The 20846-nt window shown below is 33.6% G+C and overlaps 1 protein-coding gene across 2 annotated transcripts; it reads right to left on the reverse strand.

Annotated features, from left to right (window-relative positions):
• Positions 1-335: 335 nt before the first annotated feature.
• On the reverse strand, positions 336-3439 carry LOC107764693 (F-box/kelch-repeat protein SKIP11-like). 2 transcript variants are annotated; one of them, XM_016583303.2, is made up of 2 exons: positions 3049-3439; positions 336-2347 (listed from the first exon to the last, which is right to left on the reverse strand). In XM_016583303.2, exon 2 carries the CDS (start codon positions 2263-2265, stop codon positions 943-945), a length of 1323 nt encoding a protein of 440 aa, XP_016438789.2. In that variant the 5' UTR covers positions 2266-2347; positions 3049-3439; the 3' UTR covers positions 336-942. The 2 variants fall into 2 exon arrangements, with proteins under 2 accessions (XP_016438789.2, XP_016438780.2); XM_016583294.2 differs by having other exon boundaries at positions 336-2357; positions 3049-3435.
• Positions 3440-20846: the final 17407 nt, after the last annotated feature.

Genomic DNA, 20846 nt, shown 5'->3' on the forward strand with positions numbered 1-20846 from the left:
TAGACAACAACAACCCAGTAGATTCACACAAGTGGGGTCTGGGGAAGTTAGGATGTATGCAGCCTTACCCCTACCCTGGAGGGCAGGTTGTTTCCGTTAGACCCTCAGCTAAAGAAAAGACGAAAGAAGCAATGATAGCAAGTAATATCAAATGATATAAATATCAAAGCACCACATAATTGGTGCCTACACCATTTTTTTCTTTGTTTTTTCATGGATTCACAAATAAAAAACAGGAGACTAAGCAGATTAAATGATCATGCCCTCAATGATATCTGCCAGACTGCCACAATAAAGGAAAGAATTCCTAAAATAACATGTATGAAACTGAAAGATGGAACAAAGTACTTCATTTCCAAAGCTACCAATTGTCTTGAAAGTAAGCTTAATTTGTGGACCATCAATTGCAAGAATAAATGTACTCAGTACACAGGCCAAGATATCAAAGAACCACCTTGCAGAACCTTATTTCTCTCCTCGACAAAGTCAAGAAAATAAGGATCGCGAAACCCAAAAAGACCAAGTTCTATGACTTTCCTAGAGAAGCTTTAGCAAACACTAATCAAAATCTATCACTGTATTGCTCTCTCATGTTATTTCACCTATCTCTAGCTATTTGATGGCCACCTTTGGAACATCATGTTACTGAAAATGGGAGAAGACAATTCAATTGAAAGGAACTTTGGATAGAAGTTGAAAAGGAAAAGAAAAATTGTACTCAAGACCTTCCATAGAAAACTATGCTGTTGAATCTTGAGCCATGTTTGTGCTCCCCCACTCTGAAAAGGATTTAAAAAAAGAGAGATTGTGAAAAGCAAAAAAAAGAAGTTGGGATAAATTACCCATTAGCAAGAATCCTGTTGCCCCAGAAACCAATTATGTATCTATTGGCATCCAATGCCGCTACAGTACAACACATGGGGGCTGCCGAATTCCGTATCTTCAGCATCCCATGACGGCACAATTATACACAAAGCTACCAGATCGTTTTCGGCCAAGCAAGTTCCATTGTGGAGGCCCTTCACTCGGTAACCACGAATTTACTTCAATATATCCTTCACCAATTGCCCTAGGCCCTCCAATTACAATTAATCTATCACCACATGCTCGAAAAGCCAAACCCCAACCATTCATTGAAGCTGCTCTTTCGGGCAGTCGTCCTATGGTAACCCATTCTTTGTCTTGCTTATCATACTTCCTCACCTCCATGTCAGCATAATCAGCAGCATACAATTCATTATTTACAACTGCCACCAAAGGAGGTGCTTCAGATGTAGCAGGCATATCGTTCCTTGCTGTACGCACAGGAGACATGTTCGGGATTTCAGTCCATGTTCCTGTTTCCAGATCATACTCCTCCCCGCATGTCAACAGCTTTGATTCAGCTCCTCCAATGCCTCCTATCACATAAAACTTTCTATCCATGAATACCCCAGAACACATCTTGCGTGGCTTGTTCATGCTCGGCAAGGTCTTCCATGTTCCTGCCTCCGAATTGTAAAGTTCAGCTGAGCTAAGAATACTGCCTTGCGAGTCACAACCACCAGCTAGAATGGCAATTTCCTCGAGGCTGGCGGAACCAAATAAACATCTTGGTGCATTCATCTGCATTCCAGATGACCACGTATTTGTCAATAAGCTGTAACGATAAATGACATGCGCCAATACCTCCTTTCCAAACACAAGCAGCTCTGTGCCAACGGCCAAAGACTCCTTGTCGGAGAACACAAAGCATTCATTGGGATTCATAGTTGGTAGATGCATCCAACGGCGGCGAGTAGGGTCAAAAGCTTCCCATTCAAGCAGCTGGCAGGAGAAATAAACCCAATGCTCAACCACACCATTTTGCCGCCGCAATCTGTAAAGTTCACCGCTCCTAATTAATGAGCGAAAGCTACTATTCAAAGATGCTATGGCGCCATAATCCGACCTAGAGCAACGAATGAGACAACTGATGGAGTTGTCACGGCCAATGGCATGAATAAGAGAGCTCGAATCAGAATTATCCCCAGCATGACGCTGATTGCCAGCTTGCTCATCAGGGGATGCTGAAGAATTGCCCAAGGATAGAGCCACTCCTGCTCGGTTGAAAGCATCGGACTGCTTTGGTAACTTGCATTGCACATGTTCACTCTCCTCATCATTTTCCAATGGCCTTTTGCCACGCTGGACCTCAATCCTATCGAGGCGATAACTCATGCAAGCCGCCCAGTTACTTTCTGTCCGATAATCCCATGACACCAAACAAGACCGATCTTTTAACATGTCGTCCAGATTCAACCCAAAAGAACACCAGTTCCGCGGCCTTGCTCTGATCTGGATCTACCCTCTGCTCTTCCTCACAAGACTGATATCCACTGCAGAAAATTAATACGGAACAACAAATTTTTCCCCAAAGAAAAAAATATCAAAACTCAGAAATTCAGAGTAAATAAAGAAACTACAGAAAGACAAATTTTCAATCATCCAAAGCAGGAAAAAAGAAATCTATAGCTGTATTTGGTTCAACATCAGTTTTGATCATTAATTAAGGCAAATCCAAGTAACGCCAATGTCTTTTATGGATAGAGACAATCCCAATAACGCAAATGCAGGGATTTGTCAGCAAAGCAAAAACACACACACAAAAAAAAAAAAACATCTATGGACAGCTCATTGATTCAAGTAGAAAAAACCAATAATCCAGATCAAGATAACTCCTTACAAAGATTCAATTTTTAATAATAACACAACTGAATAAGTAAGCAGATCCTTGAAACCAATCAAATGACAAAAACCCATAATCAAAAACTCAAGAATACACCCTAAAAATCAAAACTTTCAATCAAATAAGCATGCAAGAATCATTAAAGATGCAAACTTTAGCATACCCAGATCTTCTAAATTCAGATCAAACAACACCCTTTTACTCAAATTCACTAAAAATTCAATCTTTCATTCATTTCAATGCTTAAAACAGGAAAATACATATAAATTGCAACAAAAATAAAACAGTTCAAACATTTTTTTTTTTAAAAAAGAAATAGTTAAATAGCATAGAAGACTTACAAATTGGATAAGATGAAAAGTGAAGCTGATTGGAATGAATGAACTGAAAAAGAACAATCTTTTTTCTTCTCTATGTAAATCAAATTCTACCACTATGGTTTTTTTTCCCCCCTACTATCTCTATAGTTTTTTCCTTTCTTTCTTTCTGTTTTTCTGTTTGTACTAGTATAAGGGCAGTTAGTTGTTTGTTTTTATTTTATTTTATTTTCTATTGGAAGAAGAAGAAGAAGAAGAAGAGAAGAAGTTATGGCTTTGGATACTCTCTGAAAATCAAAGTAAGGTTTGGCTTATGCTTTGGGGCATAATCTTTGAAGGACAACTTTATCTCTCTTCTTCTTCTCATCTCTCTCTCCAAAACTCTATTTTATTTCAACTACTTAAATAGATTTTCTGCAAAAAACAAATAAAAAAACAATAAAAGGCGTTTTGGGGGTTTGTTTTGGAGGGGGGGGGGGGGTTTCATTCCACAGAATAGTTGTTTACATATTTACACATAGACAGCTGGATTTGTGTAATTGTGTGTGTAGTGTGTGTGTGTGTATTATGTATATGGATTTTTATTTATTATTATTAAATACAAAAAAATACAAATACAAGTGAGAGAGAAAAGACAAAAGAGAGAGGTGGAAGAAGGGAGGATAAGCGTGTAGGAGGAAGGTTGTGGGTCCCACTTTACAGCTTAGCCGAGGTTAGCTCCTTCACCTCTTCTTCTTATTACTTCTTTTTTATCACTTTTAAATTAATATCATATAAATATAAATTCAAAAAAAAAAAAAAGACATCAAAACTCAAAAAAAATCTCTTTACTTAACGTATAACATAAAACTAATTAAAAGAATCTAAATTATTCAATACTAAAATGAACAAGTGTAAATAGACCAAGGTAGTTATTGTTGATTCATATAGTTAATCTTAATAAGTTTGAAAGTAACACCAAAATTGTATCGTTATAATATAGTAATATAGAGAATAGTATCACATTCAAAGTTCTTCTATAAATAAAGGTTGTGAATAAAATATCACATAGATTACCTTAAACGTGAAATTACGGATTGAGGACTAGCTCATTGTTGGGATTTTAAGCTTGTGTAGCTTAAAGAGAGTGAATGAGAAATGGAGGGAAAAAAAAATATTTGAGTTTCCCTTGGGAAAGGGACATTGTCCCGGAGGAAGAAAAGGCTTTTGATGGGTATATATATAATTGCTCTTCTTCTAGCTCTTAAAGAGTTAAGAAAAAGGCAAGCCTCGCGCCGTCATCGTCGTCGCTCGCTCGGCTCGGCTACGACTACGGCTACGGCTTCGGTTTCGGCTTTGGATTTGGTCAAAGATTGATTGATTAATCTTTTTGAATAAAATTTCTTTCAATTAATTAATTAATTAATTAACGAAAAATTCAATCCGGAATAACCCATTACCCGGTTCGATCAGGCCCGTTTTCTTTTCCGGATTATTTTAAATATATTTTTCCCGCAATATTTCAAACACCCCTTTTCCAACAGCCATGGCTGTTTCTGAAAGGTTGTAAACCTTTTCAGAAACATTGCCATCAACTCTATAAATAGAGTTTGAATCCCAGAATCTTTCGTGAAGAAATTTTCTGAGCTTCTTCTTCTTCTTCTTCTTCTTCTTCTGCAAAATATTTTTCAGTGTGTTTTACGACCATTGAGTGGTTCGCAGTTCATCAGAGTTTTTGGTACCAATACACTGGTGAGTTAAATCGTTCTATCTTGGGGGATATATTCGAGCACCTCGGGTACTTGAGGAGAATAATTTACTTAAGGATACACTGTGTATTCAGTGGGCTCGATTTATTCCTATATTTTTTTTATTTATTTTTTTCAGAATCTATTTCGTTAAACAAGTATTACTAACTTTCTGTTTTATTTTTTTTCCAGAAAGTTTAATTGTTTATTACAGCAATACAGAATAATAACAATCTTAAGGAAATTATTTTTTTTATATTCTATATTTTGTTTGTGGAGATTAAAACATGTGTGGTTTTCTACTCCTTCTGAATTTTACTATTCTGATTTTACTATTGTGGCAACGATGATAGCCTCGTCAAGCCGGACTGCTGTTCCACCGGCAGAGAAATCGGGAAAATTTTCCGGAGCCAACTTCAAAGGATGGCAGCAAAGGGTGTTCTTCTAGCTTACCACACTTGGTATGCAGAAATTCACTAGCGAAGAACCTTCAGTACCTGCTGCGGACATGCCGGACAATGAGAAATTCATGATTGTTGAGGCGTGGAAGCAGGCAAATTTTTTTTACAAAGGCTATATCTTAAGCGCTTTAGAGGATGACTTGTACAATGTGTACAGTGCGATGAATACTTCGAAAGAATTATGGGACGCACTTGAGAAGAAGTACAAGACTGAAGATGCATGCTTGAAGAAGTTCGTGGTTGCCAAGTTTCTAGACTATAAAATGATAGACAGTAAAACTGTTGGAACCCAAGTTCAGGAGCTTCAACTTATTTTTCATGACCTTATTGCTGAAGGTATGGTCGTGAATGAAGCATTTGAAGTGGCTGCAATGATTGAAAAATTGCCTCCTTCGTGGAGAGATTTCAAGAACTATCTTAAGCACAAGCGCAAAGAAATGAAGTTGGAAGATCTTATGATTCGTCTCAAGATTGAGGAAGACAACAAAACAGCCGAGAAGAAGTCTCGTGGAAATTCAACGATCATGGGAGCTAATATCGTTGAGGAGACTGCTCCAAAAAGTAAGAAAAGAAAGAGGTCTTCTGGACAGACTAAGGAGCAGAACAAAAAGTAATTCAAGGGCAGATGCTACAATTGTGAAAAAACCGGTCACAAAGCCCCTGATTGTTATCTCCCGAAAAAGTATAAGAAGAAGGGACATGCCAATATAGTGGAGAAGAATTATGACATTGATGATCTGTGTGCAATGCTTTCGGAATGCAACCTAGTTGGAAATTCGAAGGAGTGGTGGATTGACTCTAGAGCCACTCGACATGTTTGTGCTGTCAATGAAGCATTTGCGACTTACTCTACTGCTGGTCCCGAAGAAGAGCTTTCCATGGGAAATACTGCAACAGCCAAGATTGAAGGTTATGGGAAGATATTCCTGAAGATGACTTCCGGCAAGGTGTTAACGCTCAACAATGTTCTTCATGTTCCTACTATTAGGAAGAATTTAGTTTCTACTTCTTTGCTTGTTAAGAATGGATTCAAATGTGTATTTGTTTCTGATAAAGTTGTTGTAAGCAAGAATGAAATGTATGTTGGAAAGGGCTACCTCACAGAGGGCCTCTTCAAACTAAATGTAATGGTTGTCGACAGTATGAATAAAATTGCAGCTTCTTCTTATTTATTGGAGTCAAATGATTTACGGCATATTCGTTTAGGACATGTCAATTACAAAACCTTGTGGAAGTTAATTAATTTAGAAGTGTTGCCTAAATTCGAATGTAATAAATCAAAATGTCAAATATGTGTTGAGTCTAAGTTTGTAAAACATCCTTATAAGTCTATTGAAAGGAATTCAAATCCTTTAGACTTAATTCATACTGACATTTATGATATGAAATCAACACCATCTCGAGGTTGGAAAAAAGTATTTTATTACTTTTATTGACGACTGCACTTGATATTGTTATGTTTATTTGCTTAATAATAAGGATGAAGCAATTGAAGCATTTAAGCAATACAAGAATGAAGTGGAGAATCAATTGAATAAAAAGATCAAAATAATTAGAAGTGATAGGGGTGGAGAATATGAATTTCCATTTGCAGAAATATGTTCTGAATATGGAATTATACATCAAACTACTGCACCTTACACACCTCAATCCAATGGAATTGCGGAAAGAAAAAATTAGACATTAAAGTAAATGATGAATTCTTTATTAATAAGTTCCGGATTACCGCAGAGTTTGTGGGGCGAAGCTATCCTTACAGCTAACCGAATACTCAACAGAGTACCCCACAGCAAAACGCAATCTATTCCATATGAAAAATAGAAAAGAAGAAAACCCAACTTGAATATTTCAAAGTGAGGGGGTGTCTAGCAAAGGCACAAGTTCCTTTACCTAAAAGGGTTAAAATCAGACCAAAAACTGTTGATTGCGTTTTCCTTGGATATGCTACAAATAGTAAAGCATGTCGGTTTTTGGTTCATAAATCCGATAATCCCGAAATTTACATTAATACGGTAATGGAATCAGATAATGCTGAATTCTTTGAAAGCATCTATCTGTATAAAACTGAATGTGAGTCGTTAAGTGAAAGACCTAAATGACCTCGGGAAGAACCAAAGGAAAATACTCCAAGTATAGAAGATCCAAGGCGTAGCAAACGTCAAAGAACATCTACTTCCTTTGGACCAGATTTTGTGACATTCTTGCTTAAAAATGAGCCTAAAACTTTTAAAGCAGCTATGTCATCTTCTGATTCAGCGTTTTGGAAAGAGGCAGTCAATAGTGAGATTCAATCAATTTTGGATAACCATACATGGGAATTGGTAGATCTTCCTCCAGGAAATAAGACTTTAGGTTCGAAATGGATCTTTAAACGGAAAGTGAAAGCTGATGGCACTATTGACAAATATAAGGCAGGACTTCTTGTCAAAGGTTATAGACAAAAGGAAGGCCTTGATTACTTTGACACTTACTCGCTAGTAACGAGGATAACATCTATTAGGGTGTTAGTGGCACTAGCGACCGTGTATGGTCTTGAAATCTATCAAATGGATGTTAAAACAACTTTCTTAAATGGAGAATTAGAGAAAGAGATTTATATGGAACAACCTGAGGGTTTTGTGGTAACTGGTAAAGAAAAGAAAGTGTGCAAACTTGTTAAGTCACTTTATGGACTTAAACAAGCACCCAAACAATGGCATGCCAAATTTGACCAAACAATGTTGGCAAGTGGGTTTAAAATCAACGAGTGCAACAAATATATTTACATTAAAAACACTCCAGGTCATGAAGTCATTGTTAGTTTATATGTTGATGACATGTTGATAATGAGCAAAAACATGGCAGATATAAATGCTACTAAGCGCATGTTGGCTAGCAAATTCGATATGAAAGACTTAGGAGTTGCTGATGTGATCTTAGGAATCAGAATTCACAAGACTCTACAAGGTCTAGCATTATCACAGTCTCACTACATTGAAAAGGTACTTGACAAGTTCAAGTATTTGGATTTCAAAATTGCCAAGACTCCAATTGACGTGAGTTATGCACTTCAAAAGAATGAAGATGAAAGTGACTCACAATTGGATTATGCAAGAGTATTGGGAAGTTTGATGTATATCATAAATTGTACACGACCAGATATAGCATGTGCTATTATTAAACTGAGTCGGTTTACAAGTAATCCCAATCACATACATTGGATGGCAATGAAACGAGTTTCGGGGTATCTCAAACATACCCAAAATTATACTTTGTATTATAACAAATATCCCTCCGTGATCGAGGGATATAGTGATGCAAATTGGATCAGTGGATCATCTGAAGTTAAATCCACGAGTGGATATATTTTCACAATTGAGGGTGGAGCAGTGTCTTGGAAATCATCCAAACAAACGTGCATCACATGTTCTACAATGGAATCTGAATTTATAGCTTTAGATAAGGTCGGTGAAGAAGCTGAATGGCTTCGGAATTTCTTGAAAGATATTCCATTTTGGCCTAAACCTTTGGCACCTATTTGTATACATTGTGATAGTCAAGCGGCAATAGGCAGGGCAGGGAGCGTTATGTATAACGAAAAATCTCATCATATACGACGGATATACAATACCGTTACAGAACTACTCTCTAGTGGTGTTATCACAATTGACTACATAAAGTCAAGAGATAACGTGCCGGATCCACTTACAAAAGGCCTATCTAGAGAGGTAGTTGAAAGATCATCAAAGGGAATGGGGTTAAGGTCTATGACAAGTCATTATGACGGTAACTCTACCTAGCAGACTGGAGATCCCACGAGCTAGGTTCAAAGAGATCAAACAAAGTTATGAATGACGATTCAACATTGTCAAATAACTCAACCCATTCTCGTGATAAAGACAATGTTCAGAAATCGAGGTAAAGTATTAAGGCTTTTTGATGAGTCAACAAAGCTTAAAGGTTTTTTAATGATTTGCTAAGTCTGACAGGATATGACTAGATAGTGTGTCTGTAGGATTACACGTTTAGAAATTACCTATGTGAGTGTGAAGTGTAAGTCGCTTCAAGGGGAATGAAAGTAAAGGCCCATTCTCTAAGCACTCATGAAACCAGGCGGTGTTCATGGTTGAAACGAACACAACTGTGAGAACCATAGATGGTTAAGGATTGATTGTGTGACTTATGTTGTCTAGGTATACAACAAAGCTCGACGGTTCAAAGATATCAAATCTACCGATTGACCGAGTATATCCGATATAAGTTCACTACGAAAAGTTCAAAGGGAAACCTACTTATCCAGATGCAATTAATTCTTGCATGTAAAACACACACGCGTCCGTACATTCCTTTATTTTACAGCCATTCCCTATTCATGTGGGGGATTGTTGGGATTTTAAGCTTGTGTAGCTTAAAGAGGGTGAATGAGAAATGGAGGAAAAATGAAATATTTGAGTTTCCCTTGGGAAAGGGACATTGTCCCATATCGGAGGAAGAAAAAGCTTTTGATAGGTATATATATAAGTGCTCTTCTTCTAGCTCTTAAAGAGTTAAGAAAAAGGCAAGCCTCGCGCCGTCGTCGTCGCTCGCTCGCTCGGCTCGGCTTCTGCTTCGGCTTCGGCTTTGGTCAAAGATTGATTGATTAATCTTTTTGGACAAAATTCCTTTCAATTATTTAATTAATTAATTAAATAATTAACGAAAAATTTAATCCGGAATAACCCATGACCCGCGACCCGGTTCGGTCAGGCCCGTTTTCTTTTCCGGATTATTTTAAATATAGTTTTCCCGCAATATTTCAAACACCCCTTTTCCAACAGCCATGGCTGTTTCTGAAAGGTTGCAAACCTTTTCAGAAACATTTCCTTATGAACTTTTCTGAGCTTCTTCTTCTTCTTCTTCTGCACAATATTTTTCAGCAAGTATTACGACTATTGAGTGGTTCGCAGTTCATCAGAGTTTTTGGTACCAATACACTGGTGAGTTAAATCGTTCTATTCTGGAAGGATATATTCCAGCACCTCGGGTACTTGAGGGGAATAATTTCCTTAAGGACACACTATGTATTCAGTGAGCTCGATTTATTCCTATACTGTTTTTTTCAGAATCTATTTCGTTAAACAATTATTACTAACTTTCTGTTCTGTTTCTGTTCTGTTTTGATGAGTTATTTGTCTTCGGCGGTTGAGGCAGAGAGTTAAAACTCTGTTAATAGTATTGCGTTTCCTTTCGTTTTTGTCCATCCCCTTCCCTAATGTAATTACATTAAAAAACAAAAACTAGAGAAAAATGATCTTTCTTTTTACGTAAGTATATAGAATACATAATAATCAAGATAAAATCATCATATTCCTGGCTCATTTTATCTTTCATTTTAATAAAGACCGAAAAACATTAAAAAGATTCATTCGAAAATTCAAAACAAATTGATTTTCTTCTTGAGTTAATTTTCGTGATTTTGGTTTCTTTTTTTCTCTGGTTGTTTTCTGGGTTTTTGTTAATAATAAAAATTAAGTGTGCGGAGAATGGGGGTTAAAGTGGTGACCGGTGACCGAAAAAAAAAACGGTGGAGAGACGTGTTTGTGCTCGAGAAAGAAATGTAAAGTAGGAATAAATGGGATTACGTTTTCAATCAATTTCGTCGTTTACTGGCGTTTAACAAAATGAAAGTCTCGCAGGTTAGTAGCTGCCAACCGAATAAATCGGCAAAATTCCTATTGAGTTTTGTTTCTATGCAGGGAGCAAAAGATATAAAATACAAAAATATATTTTTTTTATTTCATTATCTTGTATCTGAAACATACTGGCTGGACTAATTTAATTCACGTCGAATTAGATTTATTTAAGTTAAAAAGTATACCTTACTAAAAATTTCTCCATTTAAGGTCCAAATATACCTTTGTACTTTCGAAAATGGTCTAAGAATATCCCTCTTTATACTATTAGGTTATCTATACTCCTGCAGTCATACTTTGGATTCAAATATACCCCTCATTTAAAGGGAGGGACAGGCGTCATCGTCATATTGTCCAATTCTAAATATCTCCTAATTAATTAAAAAGACTCATTATTTGGTACCGGAAAAGCAATTTTTTTTTGTAAAAACTGGAAAAAAATGAATTGTTTTTTTTACTAAAAACTGAAAAAAATCGAAAATATTTTTTTTCTTTCAGTTTTTACAAAAAACTGCTTTAAAAAAATTAAAAAATATTTTCTAAAACAATATTTTTGTAAAAATTGAAAAAAAAACTGAAAAGTAATTTTCTAAAGCAATTAAAAATTGAAAAAAACTGAATAGTTTTTTACTAAAAACTGAAAATATTGAAAATATTTTTTTTCAGATTTTATAAAAATATTGCTTTAAAAAAAACTGAAAAATAATTTCTAAAGCAATTGTTTTTTAAAAACTAAAAACAAAAAACTGAAAAGCAAATTTCTAAAGCAATATTTTTGTAAAAACTGAAAAAACAAATATATATTTTTCAGTCTTTAGTTAAAAAAAATTCAGTTTATTCCAGTTTTTAATTGCTTTAGAAAACTATTTTTCAGTTTTTTTTTCTAGTTTTTACAAAAATATTATTTTAGAAAATATTTTTCAGTTTTTTTAAAGCAGGTTTTTTGAAAAAAATGGAAAAAAAATATTTTTATTTTTTTTAATTTTTAGTAAAAACAATTCAGTTTTTTCCAATTTTTACAAATTTTTTTTTTTGCTTTTCGGGTACCAAATAATGAGTCTTTTTAATTAATTAGGAGATATTTAAAATTGGCCAACAGGACGATGACACATGTCCCTCCTTTTAAATGAGAGATATATTTGAACCCAAAGTATGACTGCAGAGGTATAGATAACCCAATAATATAACGAAGGATATTCGAAAGTACATAGATATATTTTGACCTTTGCGGTAGAAAGTATATCATACATCCCAATTCCCACGCGATGAAAAATAAAATATGTAAACACAAGGTACATGCCACTAGGAAAACCTTTGTTTTGGCATGAAAAAATGAATAAAAAGACTCAAAATTTTCTGCATTTCGGTTTTTTAAAGTTTATTTCCTTATATGATGTATTTTCCCTTACATTTTCATGTCAATCTTATTCCTTCTCAAATTCCCATATATGGCTAACAAATATCATCATTTTCTCAATGAAAATTCTCGTGGTAAATTTTTTCATAAAAAGATTGGAATAACCTTTTACTTTAACTTTCCAAATACTAATAGCTTGGATAATTAAGGTTAGCACATAGCACTTACCTAAAAACAAATGATTTTATAATAATAAATTGTGATAACATTATCTTATTGGGTTATTTCATCTTTGTAGCATTATATCTATCAAGTTTATGTCACACGTTTCAATCGAATATTCTTTTTCAATACAATTATAGAGGATAAAAATCAAGTTTCTTTCTAATGATGGAATACAATAACGTTCTGGAAAAAAATAACCCGGTAATAGTAATTCTATAAGAAATTTTGTTTGTCAATATTTTTCTTGAATATGAAACAAATAAAATTTATTTGATTCGACAAGTACAATGTTATTTTCTTTAAGTTATGGTAAATAATTATTGATTTAACATGTCAAAAATTATTATAAAAATATTTTCCAATTTGGTTATAAAAGGCTAAGTTTGGCTCTATTGGTTCATTGCAATAAGAGTATTTTCAGTAATAAATTTTATTTTCGTTATTTTTCTTGAGAAGTAAAAATACATAGTAATGTAATTTAATGCAAATAGAATATTTTCTGTAATAAATTTTGTTTGTTGTTAATTTTTCTTGACCGGTGACATGTTAAAGTATTAGTATATACTTTGACCAAAACAACAAAAGGAATTTATACTATCCGTAAACTATTAATGAAAGTTTCCTTTAGAATAGATTTTGCTTCATAACAATTAAAAGCATCATCTTTTTCTTTTAATTGTCGTCGACTAACACGTTACAAATAATATGAATTTCTCTAGTTCAACTTTGAAAAAGGTTTATGATGGTTAATCTATTTAAGGTGTTGAAATAATGAAGTTTGTTGTTTTTATTGACAATAAAACTAGCTACTTCATATGGTACTTAATCCTACAAAAGTAGGAGCACAAAGTTATTTACCTTATGTTATGGTTCACAATTATCAATTTAGCACGTAAAATGAAGAACATTTAAATTTCCTCCAATTCGATTATATAAAGAAAAAGTGGTCTATCCATTCAATAGTAAATTTGTTCATCGTTATTTTTCTTAATATGAAGGAAACAATATATTTAACTTATACTTGATGGCATAGCGCATGGCTTTAAGTATATGTTTGCTCAACTATGGCAAAAGAAGCATCCCCCCAAACCCCCTCCTCCCCCCCCCCTCCCCCCCAAAAAAATAAAGGGTTAAGAATGGCTCAACACATTGAATGGGAAAATAAATATCATAAATAGTCATATTTACAGCTGCTAATTGAAAATAGCCACATTTTTAAAAATAATCGAAATTTAGCCACTTTCATGTAAAGATAAAATTTGAACAAAAACACTCTTAAAAATCCGAAAATATTCCGTCATAATATGTTGGAGTTTGAATTTTTTACATATGAGCTTCCAGCATAATATGCTGGAATTTTATAATGTATTGAATTTTCACCATAATATACTGAAAGTTTATATGTAGTAGTTTCATAATCCCGCATACTATGCTGGAACTTTTCGTGTGTTAGAGTTCCAATATAATATGCTGGGAGTTTATATCAGGAGCTCCATAATTCCGCATATTATGTTGGATTCCGTGTTTCAGTAAAATAATGGCTATTTTTCAATGACTTTGCAAATGCTGGCTGTTTTTCGATTCCCAGTCCAAAAACTGGCTAGCCTCTGCTATTTTCACCTCAGTGATGAAAATAAATGTATAGTAGATTAATTTTACCAACTTTGTTAGCCATATATATATATATATATATATATATATATATATATATATATATATATATATATATATATATATATATATATATATATATATGGCTAACAAAGTTGGTAAAATTAATCTACTATTCATTTATTATTATGTTATGTTATATCATTTAATCCTAAAGTATAAACAGTATATTTAAGATGTTATTTTTCATGACAATAAAGCTACTAATATATCATTTAATCCCACGATTACGATGCCAATTGCTTTTTAAATGCATTGGTTCATAACTATTGAGAAAATTGTATCTTCTTTTTCCCCCCTCATTTAATTTGTTTAATGTAGCATGTAGCAACAGAAAGAAATCTATTTCCCCTAATTAAATTGATAAAGAAATCTATTTCCCCTAATTAAATTGATTGACAAATGAATTTACCAAGCAAAGAATTTTGTGGGCTGCAAAGAAACAAATCAAACTAGACAAATAAAATTCCTAATAGGATTATAATGTGATTAAAAAATTTCACATGCTTTAAAACTGTGTGTAGATTCTCCAATATAATCATTTCAACTTTGATTAATATATACACGTAAAATATTTGTTTTAAAGACTTAAAGATAAGGTCGGCTTCAAACTTTGTTGTCTGTTGTCATTTTGAAGACTAATCATCTTCGTCTCTTTGTTAACTCATGCAACTTTTGAATTCTTTTTTTTCCCCCTCTTTATTTCTCTCTTTCTTTTGCTTATTTTTCGTTTTGGTCTTAGAAAGTCGACCAATTAAATAAAAAACAAAAATCTTAAAAAGAACCCCCAAGATATTGGTCAATTGTTTTTATCAAACAAGGGTCAATTACCAAAAAAGTTGCTAAGTTGCCCAATTCCAATAGAAATTTAGGTCATCCAACATTATTATAATTGACCCGTTTGATGTGGTCATATTTTTTGTACTATTAGGCGCTTCCCCACCCCTCAAATTAAGCCATAATCAAAAGAGAAACTTTTCAAAGTCCAACTTTGCCCCTTATAGTCTTCAACCTTTATCCATTTCTCCCATTGTATTGTTGAAAACTTTGAACACCCGGCATTTTAAAGTGCATTGTTAATTTTTTTAAAAACAAAACTATAATATTGTATAAAGACGGATTTAGAATTTTACTGTATCAATAAGAGAACATTAAACGCAACCCATAGTCGATGTCTTCATATATTATTCGTGATACTGAATCTGACATGATAACTTGGTAATTATCCATAAATTGATTAATAATAAATTAGGATATGAAGGTATTTTAGATTTAATTGAGAGCTAAACAACTTTGGATTAGAGTCACAATCCCTTGACTGTGAAAGTGATCATTATCCAACTTCAAGATGATCTTCTACCAATGACCAAACACCAAAAGATAGAAAGTGATGGTAGGGTCATGAATGTAGTTCTAAACCATCTTTTCTATTACCCTAATAGCCATGTGTTAGATAATCACATCTAACGGCCAAATGTTAGTGGTGTTTTTTTTCTTTTTTTCTTTTTCTTTTCCCCTATTTCACGAGATTTTGAATATTTCTAGATAAGATAAAATTTCCTTTTGACTAATCCACCTTTTGTAATTTTTTATATGAGTACCTTTTTTTTTTATTGGTCAAATTCACACCTCGGTTCATATCGTTCAACCTTAATTCGAGATTAATATCGATTGACTTTGATCATCCATCTTGCATATTTTTTTCACGTGTTCTTTTATACAAAGATTTTAATCTTTCCTTCTATTTGTTTTTCATTGTATAACATGGATTTGTTGGAAAAGATATAATATTGCTGTGGGAATTTATGCACCTTTATTTTGACAACGTCTCAAAAAGCTTTTAATTTATGGATTAAACTCATTAAGGCAACACATATACACTTATACTCTAAAATCGAAGTAGAATACCAAAAGATTTATCATTTTAGATCCAAATAGTAATTAAAACAAATTGATGGGGATTGGTTGTTGCAATTTCGAATCCTTGTAGGCTGTAGCTTTTTTTGACTTGTAAAAAGAACATCATAATACATCCTTCTTTTGAACAGCCGTTTAATACAAAATGACAAAATAAATTCAGCCGAAAAAAGAATTTATTGTAGCATACTATTTCCTCTTGCACTAACTCATATGCAGCGTTCCAATTTTACCAAAATCATTCTATTTATTTTTCCCTTTTTCTTTTTCTTTCTTCTGTATTTACCCCCCCCCCCCCCCCCCAAAAAAAAAACTTTAAAAAATCAGAAAATTTGTAAAGAAAAAGTATTGGAACGTGGACAAGGCAGAATTAATTTCCCCGTTGGTATCAGAGTATATCCATGATTTAAATTTAATAGGTATAACTTTTAAAATTCTTATTATTAAACTTATTTTATTATAAAAATTACGAGTTTAAATTTTATATTTGTTGAGATTTTAATAGGTTTTAGTCATAACGCTACATCCGTCCTTGTTTGGCATAGCCCCGATATTCGATATCCGGTACATGCTAATCCGATCCATTCGGAGTCGCATCGAGTAGGCTCGTTAAATATATACTTTGATTCAAAATATTTAACGAATTGTCGAGAGATCTCATTTATCCCAGTGCGTCTTTATTCTCCTTTAATGTAAGTTCTAGTTGACTTCACCTAATAAGAGCCAAAAACAAAAGTGATTGGGTGAGGAGGACGGGGTTGAGAAAGGGACAAATAGTGGCTTAGGAGAGCTTAGCTAAGGAATGGCGTGTCATGCTCTATTTTATAAGTATATCGTGTACGACTTGATGCCATATTTTTTTTTACTTTTTTGATTCGCAAATCAAATTATCTACTAATAATATTTATCCTAAATAAATAAATAAATAAAACATAGAATCTATTTTTAAAACATTTATAATTTAATTTAAATTACGGTTAACGTATCCTTATAATTATTCTAAAATATGTACTTTTTAATAAATTTTCATCTAATATTAATAAACCAGTATATATTTTATATTTAAATTTATAAGTATTAGGTTAAAAATGATTTGTTAAGTACGTGTGAGAATAAAGGTGAATTAAAAGTGTGTGATTTTTGGGGATTCGCTCGTGCGCCGCATGTGATTGCGGCTTTTCCACAACGACAAAGTTCCCCAATTCGTCAGTCACCACACGTGCCGAGCCCCCTGGATTTTTGAATCCGCTCAAACATCGCCCTCGTTACTAGTGCCACGTGTCGGCGCACGTGGGTTCCTCCCCATACTAATCTCTCAATTAATAAACACCTAATTTTCCCCCTTCTCTTTGCTATCACTTAGGTAAATAATAAATTGAGATAAAATACTCTTTAGTGATGCAATTTAAATCTAAAAACTTACGAATAGATTTTTTTTGTACACTGTTATCTCTAGTTTTATACTAATTTACTGATAAAAAAATTCTTAATAATTTTTATTTGAGTATGTACGATCATAAAAGATTAAAAAATTTAAGGTTACACCTTTAATTCAGTATTGAAAATTCTGTTTAGCGTAAGTAGATAATGAATTTTAGTTCTCACACTGAGCTCTCTTTTTCATTTGTAGTATAATAAAGTATAAATCTCTAATCTATAACACTAATTTGGATTTATATAAGATGGCTGGTTCTTTGATTCCATTTTTTAAAAAGATATATTTATAATTTGTGAATGGGCAACTAGAATAGTATTATTCTTTGGTAGACATTATTCAATTTAACAAAACTACCAAACCGTCCATCTTTAGTTTGTTTTATCTAGTTTTTGAGAGGGCCCTACCTTTGCAATTCTATGGATAATTACTTCCATTAATTACTTTTTCCTTTTCTTTTCCGGTAATTAACAAAGGGAAAAGACATTAAATAGGGTTACAGGTGTGAGAATGTCCGCCGGTGCCGGCTTTTGCTTCCATCCTACTTTCATTAATTAATCATAACCTTTTTTTTATTCATAACAAAGCTCATTAACTACTAATTCTACTTTATCTGAAGAAGCACTATGAAATTACATTTAATTAATCTCGCCACTATATTAACTTTACTAGAAAGCATTCATTTCATTGACTTGTATAGCCACTTGTCAACAAATGGAAGACAAAAGTCAACAATTATCATGAAACACAAAAGAGCCATATACATGTAAAATTCTCTAATTCGTGGATATAATCTTTAAACCGATATACGAGTTCGTGTATTTTTAATAAGTTATTTGGTGTAACGATTCAATCGGTCATTTTGAGTTCTATAACCCCTTTCTCCTATTTGGGATCTTTTATATATTCATTCGGTGAATTATGACTTGTGTGTATGAGTGATACGAGTTCCGAAGGGTCTAGAGCATTTTAAAACACTTAAACTTGAATCCTTAAGTTAAATGAATTGATCAAAGTCAATATTTTGAGTAAACAAGCTTAGAATCATGATTTGAAGGTTTCAGTAAGTTCGTATGATGATTTGGACTTAGATGTATGTTCGGATTATGATCTGAGGGGCTCGAGTGTAATTCGACACTATTGCGTGAGTTGGAAACTAAATAATTCATAAGTTTGATATGAACCTTGATACTAAGTTTTGTATGTGCTTTGAGCTATTTGACAGGTTTCTATAGGGTATTTGGACTTCCTGAGATAGATTGGAGGGGTCCTAAGGGTTAGATGAGTTTTGGGGTGTTCGGGAAAGATTTATAAGATTAAAAAAAATAAGTAAAACCAATAACAATTGCCCCGGTAGCAACCAGTGTTTTAAAAGACGTTTTCGGGGCGAGCCTTGGGGCGAGGCGCGCCAAAAACCCCCCAAGGCGACGGTGTGAGGCGAAACTCTCAAAAGGCGTACGTCCAGCAATTCGAGGCGTACGCCCGGGCGTTTGAGGCGCATTTTTTAGTGAGCGTAAACCCTAGAGACTTTTTCAAATTAAAACAAAATTTGTTGAATAAGTCCTTCATATAATACCCAAATTCTCAAAAGTCAGCCGTCATAACCCCAAATTTTCTCCGTAGGATGTCGTGATGGCACCTAGTCTCTAAGACTAGGTAAGCCTATCAATGCGAAATAACTGAATATAAATTAAAATTTAATCCTCAACAGTCGAATAAATAAGAACTGCAAATTTAACAATTTCAACTCCCAAAACCCGGTAGGAATAAGTCACAAGCTTCTAAGAATTTATCCTTAGTGTCTCCATACATCAAAGTCTAAATAAAATAATGAAAACGACATAATAAGGATAGAAGGAGACTCCGGGGTCTGCGGACGCTGGCATATATACCTTGAAGTCTTCATGTACAGTCTAATTCACTGATGCTCGGTCTGATAGGAAGTACCTGGATCTGCACAAAAAGATGTGCAGAAGCGTAGTATGAGTACACCACAGCGGTACCCAATAAGTGTCAAGCCTAACCTCAGTAGAGTAGTGACGAGGTCAGGTCAGGCTCTACTAGAATAATAAAAGACATGGTGGAAAGTTTAACAGTATATTAATAAAAATGACAATGAGAATAAATCAAGTAAGTAATATGTCACAATTTAACTACATAGAATAAGGGCAAACAGTACCTCGTGGAAGGAAAACAGAAATTTACAACTTTAAGGAAATCACCAAAATAACCAAAGGCAAATGCAGCCATAAAGAAATATCAACAAGGGAACTTCCGAGGTACCGCCTCGTAATCCCAAATCATAAATAAATTCACAATATCTCATTTTCTTATATCAGCGTAGGAGCCTTCACATTTAATTTTAAAGAATTTTTTTTTTCGAAATAGCATCCCGCGTTTTAGCCACCCTTATCGCACTGCATGGCTTCTAGTAGTTCCCCTACTAGCCACGTGTATCAAGCCACCCTTATCTCACCGCATGCGTTTCAACACCTAGACCTTATACCACCGCATGCGTATCAATATCACAATATATCATAGTTTGCACCTCAAGTGCCCAAATATTTCAACTTGCCAATATAAATCAACAACAAGAATATTTTCAACAATAAGGAACTCACGGCTCAATCACAATGAGTATAAAGTCTCACAAAATATTCAGCAAAATAATATCCATTATTTTCACAATACGGAGCTCACGGCTCAATCAGAATGAATACAAAAATCTATACAAAATATTCAGCAAAAATAATATTTCACAAATTTAACATCTTGACTTAACATCAAATTTTTAAATGTAAAATACTTAATTTTTAATAATATCTAAATTAAGAAATCCAACCTTCAAATAATACATGGAACAAAAGAAACAGAGTTTCAACTAAACAGGTAAAACACTTAGCAGGAACAGGTCAGAAAAATTGAAAATACGAAAATATATTAATGATGACAAATATAACAGAATAAAATAATTTAATTAATATGCAACAGTGCTCTACACAATTTAAAGACATAATCTTCCACATTTAGCCCGTGTACACACTCGTCACCTTGTGTACACGACTTTCAACCCATTAACATTTTCATATCAATACCAATCCTAAGAGAAATTTTTTCCACATAAGGTTAGACAAGTAACTTACCTCAAACCGCGCTCAATCTGTCAAGTAGTATGCCTTTTCCTCGATTTTTCGACCCCGATCAGCTCGAATCTAATCATAATTAATTCGATTCAATCAATACATATTATATGAATAAATTCGATAAGAAAATACAATATTTCTAACAAAATTCGAAATTTAACCCAAAATCGTCTGTGGGGCCCACATCTCGAAATCTGACGAAACTCACAAAATCTGATAACCCATTCAATTACGA

Source organism: Nicotiana tabacum, chromosome 24 (assembly GCF_000715075.1).
Source record: "Nicotiana tabacum cultivar K326 chromosome 24, ASM71507v2, whole genome shotgun sequence".
Lineage (NCBI taxonomy): Eukaryota > Viridiplantae > Streptophyta > Magnoliopsida > Solanales > Solanaceae > Nicotiana > Nicotiana tabacum.

Bases quoted from the DNA above. Each gene is read 5' to 3' on its own strand.
- LOC107764693 (XM_016583303.2), bottom strand. From the start codon at position 2,265: ATGTTAAAAGATCGGTCTTGTTTGGTGTCATGGGATTATCGGACAGAA.